Below are 16,543 nucleotides of genomic sequence, written 5' to 3'. Positions count from 1 at the left end.
ATTCATTTATTCAGTGATAGAATGAACTTTGACCTCAAACAAGGATAACAATTTGCTTAATACCCTGCATTTTGGTGTAGATTTTGAGAGGGTTTTTTTGTAATTATGCGTCCTTTGCTTACACGATGTGGCTGGTGTAAGGAAATTGTCTGGAGTTTGCAATTGGGCTCACCTCGAGCGAAAGCGGGAGGACTCATTTGGAAATGACCCCAACACTGAATTAATTTCGGCTTGAACTTTGGGTGAACTGGAAATTAAAGAAGGCTGGGCAGGCAGAGTGGGACTGTTTCTTAGCTGTGGAGTTTCCAGTCAGCCTTTCACGCTGAGTAAATATTGATCAGCTTTAGTCTGATTGCCCTGGAGGAAAATGCAGAGTTTCCACATTGGAAGAGGTAAATCCAAGAGGGTGATCGCTCGAATGGAATGAACGTTGCGAGCGATCTCTCACTTTATGGTGAGCAATTCCTGCTAAATCGCTGGGTTTTTAAAAAATCAGCTCCGAAAAAGACAACCGTGCTCATGATAGATCAAATAAAGAACATGTTTCCCAGAGGTAATGGATTGTCAACTGGCTCGTACAGGGGGTGGGCGGTGGGGTCAGAAGAAGCCCAAACAAAATCAAACACATCAAATTCAGTGTTAAGTATTAGATAATTGAACCAGTTTTACACAGGATATTACGGCGAGTTTCGATTGTCACTACGATTCTTCCTGAGAATAAATTCCATCTCAATTTGAAAGTGTAGTTAAGATCTGGTCTTGTGTTGCCAGTAAATCATAATTGAGCTTATGGCCACATTTCTCCTTTGATACATTTTAAAAAAACCTTTCACCTTCCAAGATATGATGTTGTTTTGTTGTATAAAACGCGAGGGCGATCATTTATAACGCGTTGTATCTGCAATTAAATTCAATAAATGTGAACTGAGCGGTACATGAATTGATGAAATCCGAAAAGGGGAGCGAGAAACTGTTTTCCTTTTTCTACAGAGTGGCGTTGAATGTTTATAGTAGCGAGGACTGTGATGTGCAGAGTGAGAAAGCAAATGGATTCCAGGGCGATTGGAGTTTACACCGAAACGCCAGCAACAAATGGTGAGGCATTATATCCTATGTAATAGCGGAGACCTCGAGATTCAATAATATCTGACACAAACGCTCTGTAACAGTTTGTTTCGAGGCCCCTGACAACTCCAATTGAACTTCTAGGAATTAACTCCTGCAGAAAATCTAAAATGTTCTACTTCGAGATTTCTATTTCCAGAGATTTAGATCCATTTCAGTTTCTAAGTTACACCTAAAAAATACTTCAGTGGGGCCTCCGTGGTGAAAGGCACGGTATAAATGCTAATGTTTCTTGTTGCCTTTTATCTGAAGTTGTCTTACCATTTCTTTTCATATTTTAAACTCTAGGTGTCCTTAATGTATTGCAATTAAGAGAGTGGATGGCGAACTGAACATCCACTCCAATAGTTAGGAAAGAATCAGACGCGTGTGTAGAAAATATATTGCTCAGCTGTTTCCGAGTTTTGACTTTGCCCAGTTTCCTTTGGTAAACAGAAAGTGATACTGGAAACGCTGAGTATCAAATAAGACAGAAGTTAGAGGTTTCTTTGAAGTTCTTTTGCATCGACTACCATCTTCCAAAGGCAGACAGCTCTATAGCAGACGTCTCCCTTGATATGGCCGCCGTGCCCTAAAACACCATCGACTTTTGCTATTGACACCAAACTGCATCTAATCATGTTGATTCTGAAGTAAATGCCAGTGACATTCTGGTCACGCGGCGTCAGCGGTTTGCTAACTCAATGCGATATGAGGAGATTAGCTTAGTTCAGAATGTTGATTTGATAATCCTGCACATTTTTTTCGTTATTTTATATTCCGCTTAACCCGACTATATTTATGTAGAATCAGTAAATGATTTGTTGCTAAATCTGAAGCAACGCTCGTTGATGACAATGACTCTCGTTGGGAGAGCCGCTTTGTTTACGTATATGCAAATAAGCCATTCAAGGTGAAAAGGTCAGTGTTTAGATCTACTATGTGCAGCATTTAACATTTCTTTAAAGACTTCTTTAAAGACCCGCGGGCCTTTGCTATGAGCAGGAAACTTGCCCCATTTGCCTTTTTATTCAACTTGCTTGAAGCAGCCAGCATTAACCTCACTGAAGCCGGGTGATCTTCGCTCTATCTTCCTGCCTTATCGATAAAACTCTGAAATTAGTTTTAGTGTGTATGATGTAAAAGGTTCTGAAGGGAAAACAAGTGTAAAACACTGTGAGTCTGCAAGATAATAGCGAGGGAAGAGAGAGGGCCACACACTTGATGATCATAGAGAAGCGCAGCATTTTAATAGAATTTATTATTTAGACCCGTAAATTCTGTTCTGGATTTCCGCCACAGAAAATCTCAGAACTGATTCAAATCACGTGCTGATTGTACATTACATCTAGTCACACAGTAGAACTGATAAAACTCAGTAATGGGTAGGTACACACTGACAGCATTGCACCATGCAACATTTCAGACAAAAACCACAAGGAAAACAATCGTTTGGCTATAAATTACATTAACAGGTAGCTCATGACATCAAGTCCAACAGATATCGGAGTAAACGTGATCATTTTGAGGTATTTTAACAAGGTACTACTGCTGGTCTTAAGACAAACCACGTACTTTTGGGAGGGGGGATACACATTTCATATCGTTCGAATTTGACATAGCCCAGTGCAAAGAGGTATCCGATAATTCCTGTACATACAACCTTCCACAGTTTAAGGAGAGCTCCCCTGTCTGCTCAGCTTACCTTTCTGCAAGTACAAGAGACTCTCACTTACACTTCCATTCATTGATCATATTTTGCTTATAAAAATTCTACATCTATATCATATAATGGTCGCTTGACCCTGACTTTCAGTATTATTATTTATTAGAAAATACTCGTTAAAAAGATAAAACTCTTGACCAAATATATACAACCAGCGCAGCTTACAATATATATGCAACACATTAAATTAATATAGGACAATAATATTCTACAATAGTTGGTTCTTAGTGTAAACACTTCTATAATAGTGCATCTCTGCTTCGCTTAGAGATTGCCAGATCTTTTTTCTCCGACTACCCCTACCCCACCCCACCCCACCGCCCCCCCCCCCCAAACAAAATACGTTTCTTTTGGTTTGTTTCCCGGGTTTTTTAAATCGCATTACACTTTTCCCTTCTAACTTCAAACGACTCGCAAATGAAATCCTTCCCACTCTGGGATTGTTTTGGAAATGTCTCATCCTGAACTGTGTGTAGTTTCTGAGGTAGGTGACGATGGGGAGGGAGTCGATGAGGTAGATTTATCTGAGGTGTCTTCCATGGCCGCTTCACTCCCAGGTGTGGCCGGGGAAATTGAAGTAAGACCCTCCTTTTCCCGCTTCTTCTGCTTCATCCGCCGGTTCTGGAACCAGATTTTTACCTGCGTTTCGTTGAGCTGAAGAGCAGCAGAAATCTCCACTCGCCTGGCCCGGGTCAAGTACTTGTTGAAGTGGAACTCCTTCTCCAGCTCCGTCAGTTGTTTGGTGGTGAAGTTGGTTCTCACCGTATTTGGCTGGCCGGCAAAACCAAACTCCCCAGCCTTTCCTAAATCGGGGGGAAACAAAAAACGCAGGTAAGTGGAAGAGGATCTAAAGGATAGAATGCGACAACTGCTTGTGACTGCTGGGCTAGTTTCACTGCATTGATAATCAATCATTACCGTTTCAGTAGTTTAGAAATGGCGTGTCAGAAAAGCCTAAAAGGATTACTCTACAACTGTTACATGCCACCAGCGAGCTGATGTTTAAATTATGCTTCACATCGTGCTGATAAGACTGGAAGGAAAGGATAGATCAAAGGACAATATAGACGAAAGGTGAGGCCATCAAATCATCTTGAACAACAGGCAACAGATTAAGATTTATTTTACCTGGACTCTGCCATGCTTTATAACCACTTTTCCCAACGCACTTGCTACTACCGGTTTTAGACCTTACAGTTAGTTACCTGTAGAAAGGAATTTACCTGGAAAACAGAATTTACCTGTCTTTGGAGGATTCCTCTTCACTTTCATCCAGTCAAAGGTCTGTGCTGGGGAAGGGGTCTCAGCAGACGGGGAGCAGCAGGCTTCCTGGTGACTGCCATGGACGGGTGACAGAGGGTGACAACCCGCAGCGAGGGCTAAACTCTGCTGATCTTGCCCGTAAGGGTGGTGGGCATAATGGCCTGGTCCCACCATTCCGCCATAGCTGTGGTTATGAGGGCTGATAGCTGAGGCAATGTTTCCAGGGTAGACGGCAGGAGCACACTGTGGGTAGCCTCCGCTGCCATCCGTCTCTTGATTCAATGAGTAATGACTGTAGCCTGTGTTAAAGCTCTGGGCTGGGTATCCTGCCCCACAATTGGGGTGGGCACTGTAGGAGATGCCCAGGTTGTTGTGATGTGTATAGCTAGCATGGTGATGAGGAGGAGGAGGAGGAGCGCCTATTTGGACACTTCTGCTCACGATATAGCGGTCATCAGCGCTGCAGTTATTATTATTAACGGCACAAGACTGATAAGTTGTAATTCCTGGATCTACATGGTAACTTCTGGAAGAGCAGGTCCCACTTTCTCCGTTAATGATGGAATAGTCTAGAAAGGAGTTCATCCTTGCATTGTCCATCTGTCACTGGGGTAACCAGCATATAAAGTGACAGTCCACCAACCTGGATGGACCGTGCCAACTTGCCCACTTCCTCAATGGGGCTGAAAGAAAATGATATCAATATACAGTGAAGTGTCGCCACGTGACCAGACCCGTCCAATCGCGGGCTTGCCTGCGAAGTTTGCATGCTTTTGCTGGTGATCGATGACTGTTTTAGTGGCATTTAAATTACAAACGCTCTTCCATCAAGGTTACGCGCATTATTCGCCCACAAGTGCATTATACTTCAAAGCATGCCCGGCAGAATGCCGCAGGAATGTGTCCTAGATGCACGCACTGCTCCTCTTTCGGATCTGCAAAGGCGCGAGAGTAACCGCGGCTCGCGCGGCCACAATTGGGAGAATATCCCGTCTGCTTCCGCACAGCAGCAGCTTCTCGCTCAGGTAAGAGCAGCCGCTGCATGAAATGCCTAACAGCCGGAACCTTGAAAAGAGTTCTAGGAATGGCCTTACTCCACCGTGAAAAGGGAATCCATGTTCCTCTGTAGTGTCTCTGCTGTAGCACTGTGTGCGTGTGTATGTGTCGTCTCTCTCTCTCTCTCTACCCCCCCCCCCCCCCTCCCACCCCCTCCCATGCTTAGATGATACTTAGGCCGGGAGAAGCTATGCGAATTTGTTGTGTATGAGGCCACTGTGCACTTTACTGAAAGACAATGCAGGTAACTGGTGCACAGTAGATTTTGTTCAGGACGGAGATAGCTTGTGCGTGTTATAAACTGATTATACTCCAATCAGTGCAACCTCGCTCGAAAGACGACCCTCAAAACAAAAGGGCGAGATGATTGATTGAACTAAGGGGTTTCTGATGCGAAGATTTGTATTTAAGCAGAATGTGATGTGGTGCGCGCTTATAAAAGGAGGCGCCATGCCTTCACTGTGCAAGACTGTCACAAGGAAGCACGCAACAGCCTATCAAGGCCTGGCCTTTGCCTGTCCTCAGGTTTCTCGCTATTGGCATGGAAATGAGCCGCCTCTTCAATCGAACACAGGCTGGCGGGAGCATCCCCTCACTATAGGGCTACAGGCAGCCAAAGAGTCTTCTATATTATATTGGCTGTCTGCCTATTTATTCTGCTTGCAGCGGGAATCAGAGGTTTTTTTTCCACACAGATATGAATAATAACTCCCCTTGGCTGGGACATAATGTAACCAAACGTGGTCGATTGGAAGGCGCTGCCGCCCATCTGTCAGCTTCCTGTAGAGCCCTCTTAGAGCAGTCCAGGGCTGCTGGTGATTTGAGATCAATCTTTTGCACATTAGAGAGTGACGTGGATCAGGGTTGGATACAGTAATTTACTCGGATTAGTTAATTATGACAAACGGTGGATTCTAGCCCTCCTGTAAGAAAGCATTGTGGACTGGCCGTCTCGCGTGGAACATGGAGTTTATTTCGGCGTAGATTTAGTCTTTTGTGAGATTTGACAATTTCTAATGAAAGCAAATGTCCGATTAAGATCTGTGAAATATTCCTGAGCGATTCCTCACCAATCACCACACTGTAGTAATGAAATTAGCAACAAAACATTGCCTCATAGAAAATGTCTCAGGAAGAATTTTCCAGTGTATATTTCAGACCGATGGGAATTCTATCGGTGTGAAAAATATGAAGATTCTACTGAGCAATGCACTGAAGTTCAGTAAAGCTACAGTTTTAATTCCAAGTGAGCAATGATCGACTTATCTATTGTCCTTAAGAAGGCAAAATGAAGACAGAATTGAACTGCATGATCTAAGGAAAAAAACAGGAAACATTTTTGCGGATTATAATTTTAAAAATCCTCCTTTCTGTTCACAATGGTAATTTTAGCGATATAACCATGAAAATTGATTCTTCGACATATATAAGGCTGCAAATAGAAATCATACTTTGCTGTTTTCTCTGCTGTTTGCTGGTGAGTTGGAACAAATGGGCAGCTTTACTGTAACAATCAGTTCGGCCATCTTTATTTACTCCCTCTGAACATTCACTCGAGGTGGAACTGCCTACTGAAGAATTCAATCGTTTCAAACACAAAACATAATCACGTCTTCTATCGTTTTCAGTTTGCAGCCTGTAAAAAAAATACCCCCCCCCCCCCCACCCTTTCCCTGAGCAGGAAGGTTTTTTTTATTGAGGCAGCTGTCCCAAATATTTGGTCCGTCCCCACCCCCACTCCCCGCACCCTGAATGGCTATTAGTGTTTTAGGGTGATCGCCCTCGCCATCGACTGGGGCCTGCAAGCTTGTGGCTCTGAGGAGCAGCTTCTCTCATTATGCTTTGGGGCTAAGGACACCTTTTTCTCGTAAGCTGCCTATTATGTCGTGTAAAGACTTGTTTAATAGCGACAAGTTATCGACAATGTGTCACTATCTGCCCGTGCGGTTTGTTTTTAATAAGGAAATATCGCCTTCCCCATACACAGAATACAGTAGCAGGCTGATAAACAAAGTGATAAAAACGCCATCACACAAAGCCAGTAACACAGTGTGCAGTAAAAGTCTTTTCCATTATTTCCCTGCTTAATGATGAAACAATTGGAACTCCAGGCCAGCAGTAACATCGTTGTAAATCCTTATATAGTGGGTGTAAATTCGGAGTGAGTGCCAGCAGCAGGCAGTAGAAAGAGCCGTGCCCTTCCATAAGAAACAGTGAAAATGAATTACGACTCAACGCCTACATGTTAGAAACTGACAGGGGTTCCCCGGTCCAGGCAAATACGTAAGATGTTTTTTTTTGTTATGTACTGCTGCGATTGATCCATTTGATGACATTCTCATTCATAAAAGAGCTTTGATTTATGAGTTTGGGAAGAATTACCTCCAGAGCCGTTCCTGTCACTGCTTACGCAAAAGGGCAACGTGCTTTCGAATGGCAACACAAACACACACAGTGCACCGCGGCTAATACTGAAAGTTTCTGTCGAATGGAAACACAACAAGTTCTTCAGGGAGGGGACAGGGAGGATGTTACAGGAGGATTAAAACAAAAAAAGATCCTGGTGCACAATAAAAATGCATTCCTACAGCTGCTCTTTCATTTACCCAAAATGCAAATGCTAAAATAAACAGAACATGCCTTGCCTTTTATAAAACGTGCACAGAGATTTAAGATCATGTTTTTTTAAGACTTTTTCAAAGAAGAAGATTGTAAAAGATGAAACAGTTGTTCTGAATGGATGTTTTCTTTAAAGCGCCGCGTCAGGCGCTCTCTCAGAACTTCTTTTTTAAAAAGTTGCTGACTTGACTTGAATCAAATCGGTTTTCGATATTAAATCTCTAATGTACGATTTATGAGTAAAATAATAAACTTCTTGGCAATGCCGGAGGTCTTTACAACCAGTTGATTTTTTTAAGGCCGGTTTTAATCGTGCTTGATGCAGTAAAACACATGGCAATCTAAATTGCAGATGATGGCTGGCAACAAAACAGATAAGCAGTGGAGGAATCCGCGTTATATATTAGAAACTGGCATCAATAGATAGACAGGTTTATTTAATAACAAATACACATGGACGTGAATACCCCTAAACGTGTCCCCTTCTTTCCTAGATTCTCTGAGAGGTGGCAGATGTATCCGTGGGGTGTGAACTTAAGAAGATTTTTCGACGAAATATTATTAGTGCCTACATATAACAATTCTTATTTGCCTTCGTTCGGTTTGTTATACGAAAATGTTAATATTAAAACGTAGCGCCACATATTTTGTGCAATTTAATTTAATAAAGGCAATATTAATACATTTCCCTACTGCCTGGCTCTCTGCCATCAACAGTTTTGGTCAAAGTTTGAAGCCCCAGTTTTATTGTTGTTTCTCTGGAGTCAGACAATAAAGATCCCAGATTGTTTAATTCTTCTTCGTCGTCTTCAATAAATACTGTTATGAAAAAAGTAAAGAATGACACTGACCAGATTGCTCAATTTTATTAATGCATTTATGTCAGAAAATGAAAGGTATTTATTCAGTGAAAATAGTCCTGAGAGAGAAAATGCTTCAGGATGGCGACCTGTAGCGTATAATATTTTGCTCTATCAAATTAGTTCTGACAATGTACCTTAAAATAATACAAAAGTAAAAGTAGAGATCGGACGATTCCTATAGTTTTAATGGGGGGAGCCCACATACTGCTGGATGGCGGGGTCGTGAAACACGGGGCATTAGTCCAAAAACAATAACTGACTTTTGCAATGAGAGATGGCCCTCGAACACATTCAAGTGAATCAAAAGAGAAACAAAAATACTGACCATTTTGAAATGAACTGAAGGGAAAGAAAACGAATTTAAATGAAGGCATATTCAGCTCACACCGACTTTTCAGTTAGTAGTTCAAATGCTGCAAATCGATTGTGGTTAAAGTATCCGTAAAAAAGTCAAAACTGTCAGCAGAAAGATCCACAGGGCTGTCGAGGGACCCTGGCAAACTGGGCGATACTCCATCTGAAAGCTGCAAGCAGGATTCTGTGGAAAATACGTTAAAATCCTGTAAAGAAGGGACATCAAGGGCCTCTGGACTGTTATTGTTCAAGCCAGCTGCACAGTTCTGGGCCATTGTTGACAGGCAGTTTTGAACAGTGGGTGACTGCTGATGAAAATGTTTTAGATTTTTCTCATTGCTGGGCAAAGGCGAAACTGGGAAACTTTGGGATTCTCCATTGTGTAAATTCTGCGCCTGCTGTTGAGTCAGTGCGTTGGTTTGATAACTATAGCCTTCCCTGTCCAACAGAGCGCTTGTAACATTATTGATGCCTTGCTCAAAGAGTGACTTCTCTTCATCATCCTCAGGCTGCCCACTATCCTCCAAATTCTTAAGTTTGCCATCGCCGTTTTGGTTTTCTTTGCACTGAGTCTGTCTTTTGTGTTTCATTCGTCTGTTTTGAAACCATACTTTCACTTGTCTTTCAGTCAAATCAAGCAAAGCTGCAATCTCCACCCGCCTGGGTCGACACAGATACTTGTTGAAGTGAAATTCTTTCTCCAGCTCCAAAAGCTGTGTGTTTGTATAAGCTGTCCTTAACCTCCGCGATCCCCCACCTGTATTATCCGGAATTTCGTGAGTTTCTACAAATAAATAGGAGTGGAAAGCAACAATAAAAGAGTTTGCAGTCACTTGAACCAATATATAAAAATATAGACTACCCACTGCAACAAAATGGCCGCCTGAATGCAGTAAACCTATTGTTTCAATGTCTGCGGCTGTGGCGTCTACTCTTGGTAAAATATTAAAGATATTGTGGCATACACGTGCACCAAAGCCCGGTCTTGCAGTAAAGTTTACAACAGCCTTTCCACATTTGGTGATCTCTGCATCAGCTGCTTTACCATGAACGTGCACTCATCTATCACTCTTCATTACTGTCAAATATCAAAACTCTAGGATGGGGAGAGCACAGAAGGTCATTTACTGACTAGCTCGGCAAATAAATCATCCTCCATGAAATAAGTTGGCCAAAAGTGCTGCGTTCTCTTAATTATTAACTAGCAAACCAAAATAAAGCTGATTAAACAATTCATGCAAATAAGCGAGACTTAAGTTAAGACAATCATTAGAAGCGAAACGTCTTTGAGCTGACCTTTCTGGGACAGGCAGGATGCTGCGGGTCCAGAAGAAGCAGGCAGGTGATTCTTCTTGGAGTTTTTTTTCTCTTTCATCCAGGGGTATTCCGGAGGTAGAGTCGCGGCTGGTAAAGGGCTTGAGCCATTTGGGCTCTGTTTTGGCCGGCTTTGGCGAGGGTGACTGCTGGGATTCAGGCTGGGGATGGTATGCTCAAAAGGAGGAGGAATCACTGTCGAGTGTGAAAGCGTCGAGTTCTTGATTGATGAACTTTGAAATGTATCACCGACAGGGGGAAAAGATGTCAGGCACTCAGCAAGCGACGGCTGACTATTGATAAAACCAATTTCTCGTTCAAATTCGTAATTCATTGCCGTCTCCACAGAACGTAGGGGAGAAAGTTTAGATGTTAGTTATTTTTTTGGCCCGTAAAAAAAAAATATCGCTGCTGGTTTTTTTTTTCTAATTCACTGATTACAGCCGTATGGGGACCGTGCTACTATTAAACTATTGAATTCATGGAGACAAGGTTGAAATTGGACCGAATTCGCTGTCACATGATTGCGTCTGCCCAATGACAATTTGGGGTTTAATCAAAAGAAGGCACTGTCTATGTGATTGATCCAAAAAGTCGGAGAGAAACGCCTCATTCAAGGCCAGCAGTGTTTTGATTTCCACTTTTTGATCCACCTTCCCATAATAAATGTGAAAAAGATTTGTTTTATTTTGAAGCTAGTGGGATTCAGTTCATTCAGCCTTGCCTCTTTCTTTCTTTCTCCTTCTCTTGTCTCCTGCACACTTGCTGGCTCCTCTTTCTCTGTGTGTTACCGACTGTCACCAAGACGACTTTCACCTCACAAATCATCTTGCACCTAAATCTGACGCCTAGAGTCATTAACAAAGTAATCCATTAATCTTCAAAGTTTTGACACTGGACCCCAGCACCCAGCCACATAAGAAGTTACACAGACGAAGCTACAGCCATTTCCTTCATGTATTCGTTGGGAGTTCGGTTCCCCCCTATTATTATATTTGTACAGTACCGGACATTCTTTGATTATGGTGCTGTATGAAGGCAATAATTCAAGCAGGAGGTCGAATATGGCGGTGATTTTGGATGCTACATTTTATTATTTTTATAGTCGTTTGTTTATTATCAACGAAAAACGTAAAAGGCGTGTGACTGAAGGTATTGTATTCTCTTGTGTTTTGTGAAATTTGCAACATCTGAAGACTGCGGGTGATAATAGATTACTGCGTTTAAAACACATGTACGCACACGCACAAACACACGCAAACATGTAAATATATACACATTTACATATGCAGTGAGCATAAAACGAAACAGTTTTAACAAAACGAGGATTTACGTGGCATGGTTGAAGATGTGCGTTTGCTTTCACAAACGTTAATTTCAAATTCATTACAAATAAATAATAGTACTTCTATCTAAATGGTGAATTGGCAGGGTTGGGGGGGGGGGAGAGTTGGTTACATCAAACCTAAGATGCACTTACATTCGTTATGACCCCGCAGTATTTACTAAATATATTCGTACTTAGGAAGGGATTCTTCATCATCAAGGGATTGTAAAGTGCTGGGATTGTGTTGAACTGGGTAAGATGGAAATAGTAGTGGTTTTGTAGGCCTCCGTTTTGCTTATACCGCAAACAAAGCTGTAAGGAAGTATGTGTCCTATCAATCTTGTTCGGCAAAAGGTCTGACAGCTTCTGGCCCCCAAGAACACATTTAAAGCTTCTCTCTGCAATGTCGAATACCATCAGCAAGAGTTTGAGAATTCTGCTTGGTACTTTAAATAGTTACCGAAAATATTTTAGTTTTTCGCCATAGCATATTCTACTGAGCTAGAACGCCGCATGGGGTGAGTGCATAGACGATATTAGACCAACATTTAATCATTTAGACTATCTGTCTCCCAGTTAAGTTTGAATTGTAGGTTTCCACATTAAGCTACAAATGGGGCGACCTTTTGCAATCAAATGGAGCTTTTGTATGTGAAATGTGTGTAGGTGTTCGCTTGCGGAGGCTTTCACAGCCTTTCTGCTGCATGGGCATGTGGGCGAAAACATGTCACACTGGGTTCAGTCTGTTAGCAACACAAAACGGGATGAAACAGAAAAGAATGTATTTTAAGCTATAAACGATGTGGACTTTTATTAATACCTTTGCTGCTTGGAATATTTAGGAAAAAGAGTCACCCATCTGGCTGTGAACATTTCAATTCTGCAACCTATACGGCTCGGAGACAACATGTTCTGGGGTGTATTTGTGCATCAGAAACCGTAGTTAGATTGTTATCATTTTGTGAGTAAATCCTTCTTGTGTTCTGAGCGGAATTCCGTGGATTTATGTTGCTTTTGAGGGCAAAGATTTTAAGCTGATTCGAAATTAGAAACGGCATTTCGATATCTCAGTTAAGGATAGTCATAAATATTGAGTAAATATCACACTTTTGTGAGATCTTTCGTTGCAAGTTAATCTTTGAAAATATGGTAAACTTGGAATATATCAGTGTGTAACATTTCGGATCACGGCTAAACCAGACTTCTTAAAGCGTTCTCTCGTTAAAGGGGCTTTATTTGCGTGCACTGTACAGAAAGAAAGTTGACCGGACTATATCACCTTACAAAATAATTTCGTTCAATCTGCCATGTGTAAAAACCTTTATGGTATTTGATTAGTGTGATGTAGTCTATGTTCTGCTTAGGTAGCATCCTTCAGTTCGTCAATATGCACTTTAATTGTATCACTTTTAAAACATTGCTAGCTGCATAAAGAAAGTCTCTTATGTATTTTGGATAGGAAGATAAATTAGACAGCATGTCCTCAGGGAAACACTGACAGCGAGTATGCCGACAACATGGCGTCTCCTTCCTCGGCGCGCAGGCTCTGCCACATGGAAATTAATTTAATTTTTAAAATTGAGCACTAAGTGTAAGTTTTCTTCTTCCTGTTGGTTCACAATTTCAGAAGACTATAGATCCCACTTGCAATGCAGAAATGGATTATCCAAAACTGTAGATATATATATTTGATTTTTAAAGGATGCATTAATTACCGCCTATGCCATCTTGTCTCAAAATATTATTTTTGAAATCAATAATCAAGATAAGGGGAATTTTTGAGCAACGATTTTACGAATTAAATGATACACCATCACACTCAGTTCACTTCTGGGTTTTATTCGTTGATGCGGGAAATAGGCACCGGAACTTCAGATTGAAAGGGATCTGCTCATTTGAACCAAAAAGGATTATTTATAAATGCTAAATTGGTGAATATGTTACACATCGTATTTTATACTTCAAACAGGACTGTTAATTTGTGAAAGCAAATGTGGCGGCGTTCACTTTATATGAATAGACTGGGACATTTTAGAATAAATAAAGGACATACTGACAACAATTTTAAAAATAAGGTTCTTTCGTGCTTTATTTTAAATAGTTAAACGTTAAGCGGTAAGTATTAAATAAAACACCGGCATCGAAACAAGCTTGCTCAATGATTGATGTTGCATTTTAGAAAATTCAGCCGAAATTGCCTTTATTTTTTTTAAGAGTCGTGGTATATCTAGACACTGTATCTTCAACAGTTAGAATATTAAATTGTCCAATCTTATTTCTTAATCAGATATTAACTTGAAATGAGTAACATCAAACATTTCTAAATCCTGACGCATTTTCCTCTTCCCTCTCTGCCTGTACAGGATTTTGTTTGGAAAACGGATGGAGAAATGGCGGCAAACAGTAATATTTCCTGACTGGAGAAATCTTGTTTATCCATTGCAATGTCTGTATCTTTTATGTGTACATTATATGCATCTTGATCAAACAAAACATTATTAATGATTAAAAATTGAAGCTAGTAACGTCTTCTTGTAAATCCTTTCATTTCTTGCGTGGGGGAGAATCTGAGCCCTTTTCTTCTCGGCCTCAGCAAATGCAGCATTGGAGACAGATGCAAGCCACATGATAATGGATGATGTTACAGTGTGGGGGTTGAAACACTTGGTTGTAGTCACACAACACAAAGGAAATCTGACTACTGAGCTGAATGTTTTACTGTGCATTACTGAACGAGTTCACATTTTCGCAAATATTTTAGAAGCAAAACAATCTATATGATTCATCGAAAGTAACATTACAAGCAACACAGTATTGCTGACAAAAAAATTTATTGGTCTGAACTCGCTGTCCAGCGCATATCTCATTTGCAGCATGGAATGCATATCTAAAACAAAACGGTGGCAATTTTGTGTTCCATTTTAAGAATACTACAGTTACAGACTAAGTCCCTTTTCTTGGCGTTATTCCCACAATTGACCAAATTGCGTTTTTCATGAATACATTACTAACAGAAAACTACTTTTCTGTGTATTTTACAGGAATTTAAAAAAAACATATATTTACCATGACTTAAAACACAAGGCTGAACAGAACCAAGTAAATAGTCAATGTACAGTTCTCTTTATAAATATGCGACAATGGGGATAAATAATATTTAAAACACTTAGAATATTCTCCTTTGCAAGAGCAAATAAATAAATTTGAATGTTCACCAGCATACACACATACTGAAAGATGGACAAGAACCCTTATTTGCCCAGGGAGGCCCTGTACAAGCACTTTGATCTTGTTTAACCATTCAATGTAAAGAAGTGCAATATAAACCATTTTACTGTTCCTCGCAAGGAAAGTTAAAGCACAAACAAATTCACGTTTAAGTATATTTTTTTAGAAAATTTGTTCATATACCCTGTTCCATAGAGTAGAAGATTATATATGCAAAGTTCTGTAAGCCTTAGTACTTCACTTCTACTATTGAATGTTAAGGCTGGAGTCCATGAAAAGAACAATCACTAATCAGAGACAGAGCAATGCAAGCAATGATTGGTTGTCAATAGGTACATTACATGTAAACTATAAGGGTTGATAATAAACAAAAAAAAGGCAAGGGGGAAAGAGGGAGTGTAATCATAGATAGCATGACTTGAAGCATGAGAAAGTGATAGTCCATCAAGAGCTAACTGGCCCATTACAGATGGGTCAGCTTGGGTGCTTCCTGAATTCTTCCCTGAGACGGATGGTGCGAAGAAAGGTCTGTATACGTGGGATGTGGGTCACAAGGTCCATGGTGATGGTTGCTTGTCATTGGCCCTGCGCTGTTGTAGTCAATGTTTCCAGAGGGAGGATGACCGAGGTGGGTTAGACTGAAAAGGGAAGGCCCAGAGCTCGGCATGGAGTCCACAAAGTTTCCTCCAACATAGACTGGGCTACCCTGTAAATGAGGAGTCCCATAGCCGCCATTGCCTTGAAGCGGGTGTGTGTCATACTCAGGCGTCACAGCTGCCGTCCCAGCATACCTCTTCGGTGGAGGTGGGCAACTGTTGAGGGGACCGGGGTAAGACGTAGGAATAGCATAGGCGTTTTGATGAGGTTTGCTGAAGGACGTGGGCGAGTGGGGGTCGTATGGAGCACTGGTTGTCAAGGGATGCATCGAGTTTACATATCCTCCTGCAGCTGATGGTGGAATGGGGCTTCTGCAGGGCGACTGTCCACCAGAGGAAGTTAGCATGCCTTTTGCTTTCTGATCCTTTTTGTATTTCATTCTACGATTTTGGAACCAGATTTTAATCTGTCTTTCAGTGAGGTTTAAGAGGTTGGCCATTTCGACCCTCCGGGGCCTGCAAAGGTAGCGGTTAAAGTGAAATTCCTTCTCCAATTCCACCAGCTGAGCACTGGTGTATGCTGTGCGTGCCCTCTTGGAGGCTGGGCCCGGAGGACTTTTCTCACCAGCAGAACTTTCTACTGTAAAGAAGAACAAAATCAATGATCACATCGAGTAATCCATACATGTTGGAAATACGGCATATGTGATATATTTACATATCATAAACTTTATGACACCTTCTAATATATTTTCAATTAATTACATCAACGTATAATCCCATTATTAAAATTTTAATGGCTCAGTCTCCACATTCAAAACCCGCAAGATCTTTACTTATTTTCCAAATTATCACCCTTAGTGTTAATGATATAATCATGCATCAGCCATCACCAATTCCAATCAAGGTGTTAGGTTTTGAATTGGTAATGCAAAAGCAACGCATTAATTTGACCCATGCTTAAAACAAAAGACAATGCACAGCAACGGCATTGAATTACCAATTTCTAGACATATCTAATCATAATCTTTGGTAGTACTTCGAAATAAATACCGACTTCAGGTTATCTGACTCACTTCACGTACAAATATCA

The 16,543-nt window shown here is 41.1% G+C and overlaps 3 protein-coding genes and 1 long non-coding RNA gene across 12 annotated transcripts in view; 1 reads left to right on the top strand and 3 right to left on the bottom strand.

The window, feature by feature from the left end:
* Positions 1-3,163: 3,163 nt before the first annotated feature.
* hoxa1a (homeobox A1a) lies at positions 3,164-4,693 on the bottom strand. Its single transcript, XM_072509416.1, has 2 exons — positions 4,072-4,693; positions 3,164-3,633 (listed from the first exon to the last, which is right to left on the bottom strand). Exons 1-2 carry the CDS (start codon positions 4,691-4,693, stop codon positions 3,287-3,289), a joined length of 969 nt encoding a protein of 322 aa, XP_072365517.1. The 3' UTR covers positions 3,164-3,286.
* A 266-nt stretch (positions 4,694-4,959) lies between these two features.
* Positions 4,960-14,151, top strand: LOC140425289 (uncharacterized). 2 transcript variants are annotated; one of them, XR_011947807.1, is made up of 4 exons: positions 4,960-5,118; positions 8,263-11,451; positions 12,469-12,587; positions 13,990-14,151. It is a non-coding gene; the product is annotated as an uncharacterized lncRNA (long non-coding RNA). The 2 variants fall into 2 exon arrangements; XR_011947808.1 differs by lacking the exon at positions 12,469-12,587.
* On the bottom strand, positions 8,620-10,650 carry hoxa2b (homeobox A2b). The gene is made up of 2 exons (XM_072509414.1): positions 10,282-10,650; positions 8,620-9,769 (listed from the first exon to the last, which is right to left on the bottom strand). Exons 1-2 carry the CDS (start codon positions 10,631-10,633, stop codon positions 9,030-9,032), a joined length of 1,092 nt encoding a protein of 363 aa, XP_072365515.1. The 5' UTR covers positions 10,634-10,650; the 3' UTR covers positions 8,620-9,029.
* LOC140425276 (homeobox protein Hox-A3) overlaps positions 13,720-16,543 on the bottom strand; it is a 44,892-nt gene continuing 42,068 nt past the window's right edge. For 7 of the 8 annotated variants that reach the window (XM_072509409.1, XM_072509405.1, XM_072509407.1 and 4 more), the window contains one exon: positions 14,145-16,090. In XM_072509409.1, coding sequence (XP_072365510.1) covers positions 15,318-16,090 — 773 coding nt within the window. In that variant the 3' untranslated portion in view covers positions 14,145-15,317. Of the gene's footprint in view, positions 16,091-16,543 lie in introns of all 8 variants that reach the window. The other variant, XM_072509408.1, reaches the window with a different exon arrangement.

Source organism: Scyliorhinus torazame, chromosome 6 (assembly GCF_047496885.1).
Source record: "Scyliorhinus torazame isolate Kashiwa2021f chromosome 6, sScyTor2.1, whole genome shotgun sequence".
NCBI lineage: Eukaryota > Metazoa > Chordata > Chondrichthyes > Carcharhiniformes > Scyliorhinidae > Scyliorhinus > Scyliorhinus torazame.
This window is presented reverse-complemented; position numbering and strand designations above follow the sequence as displayed.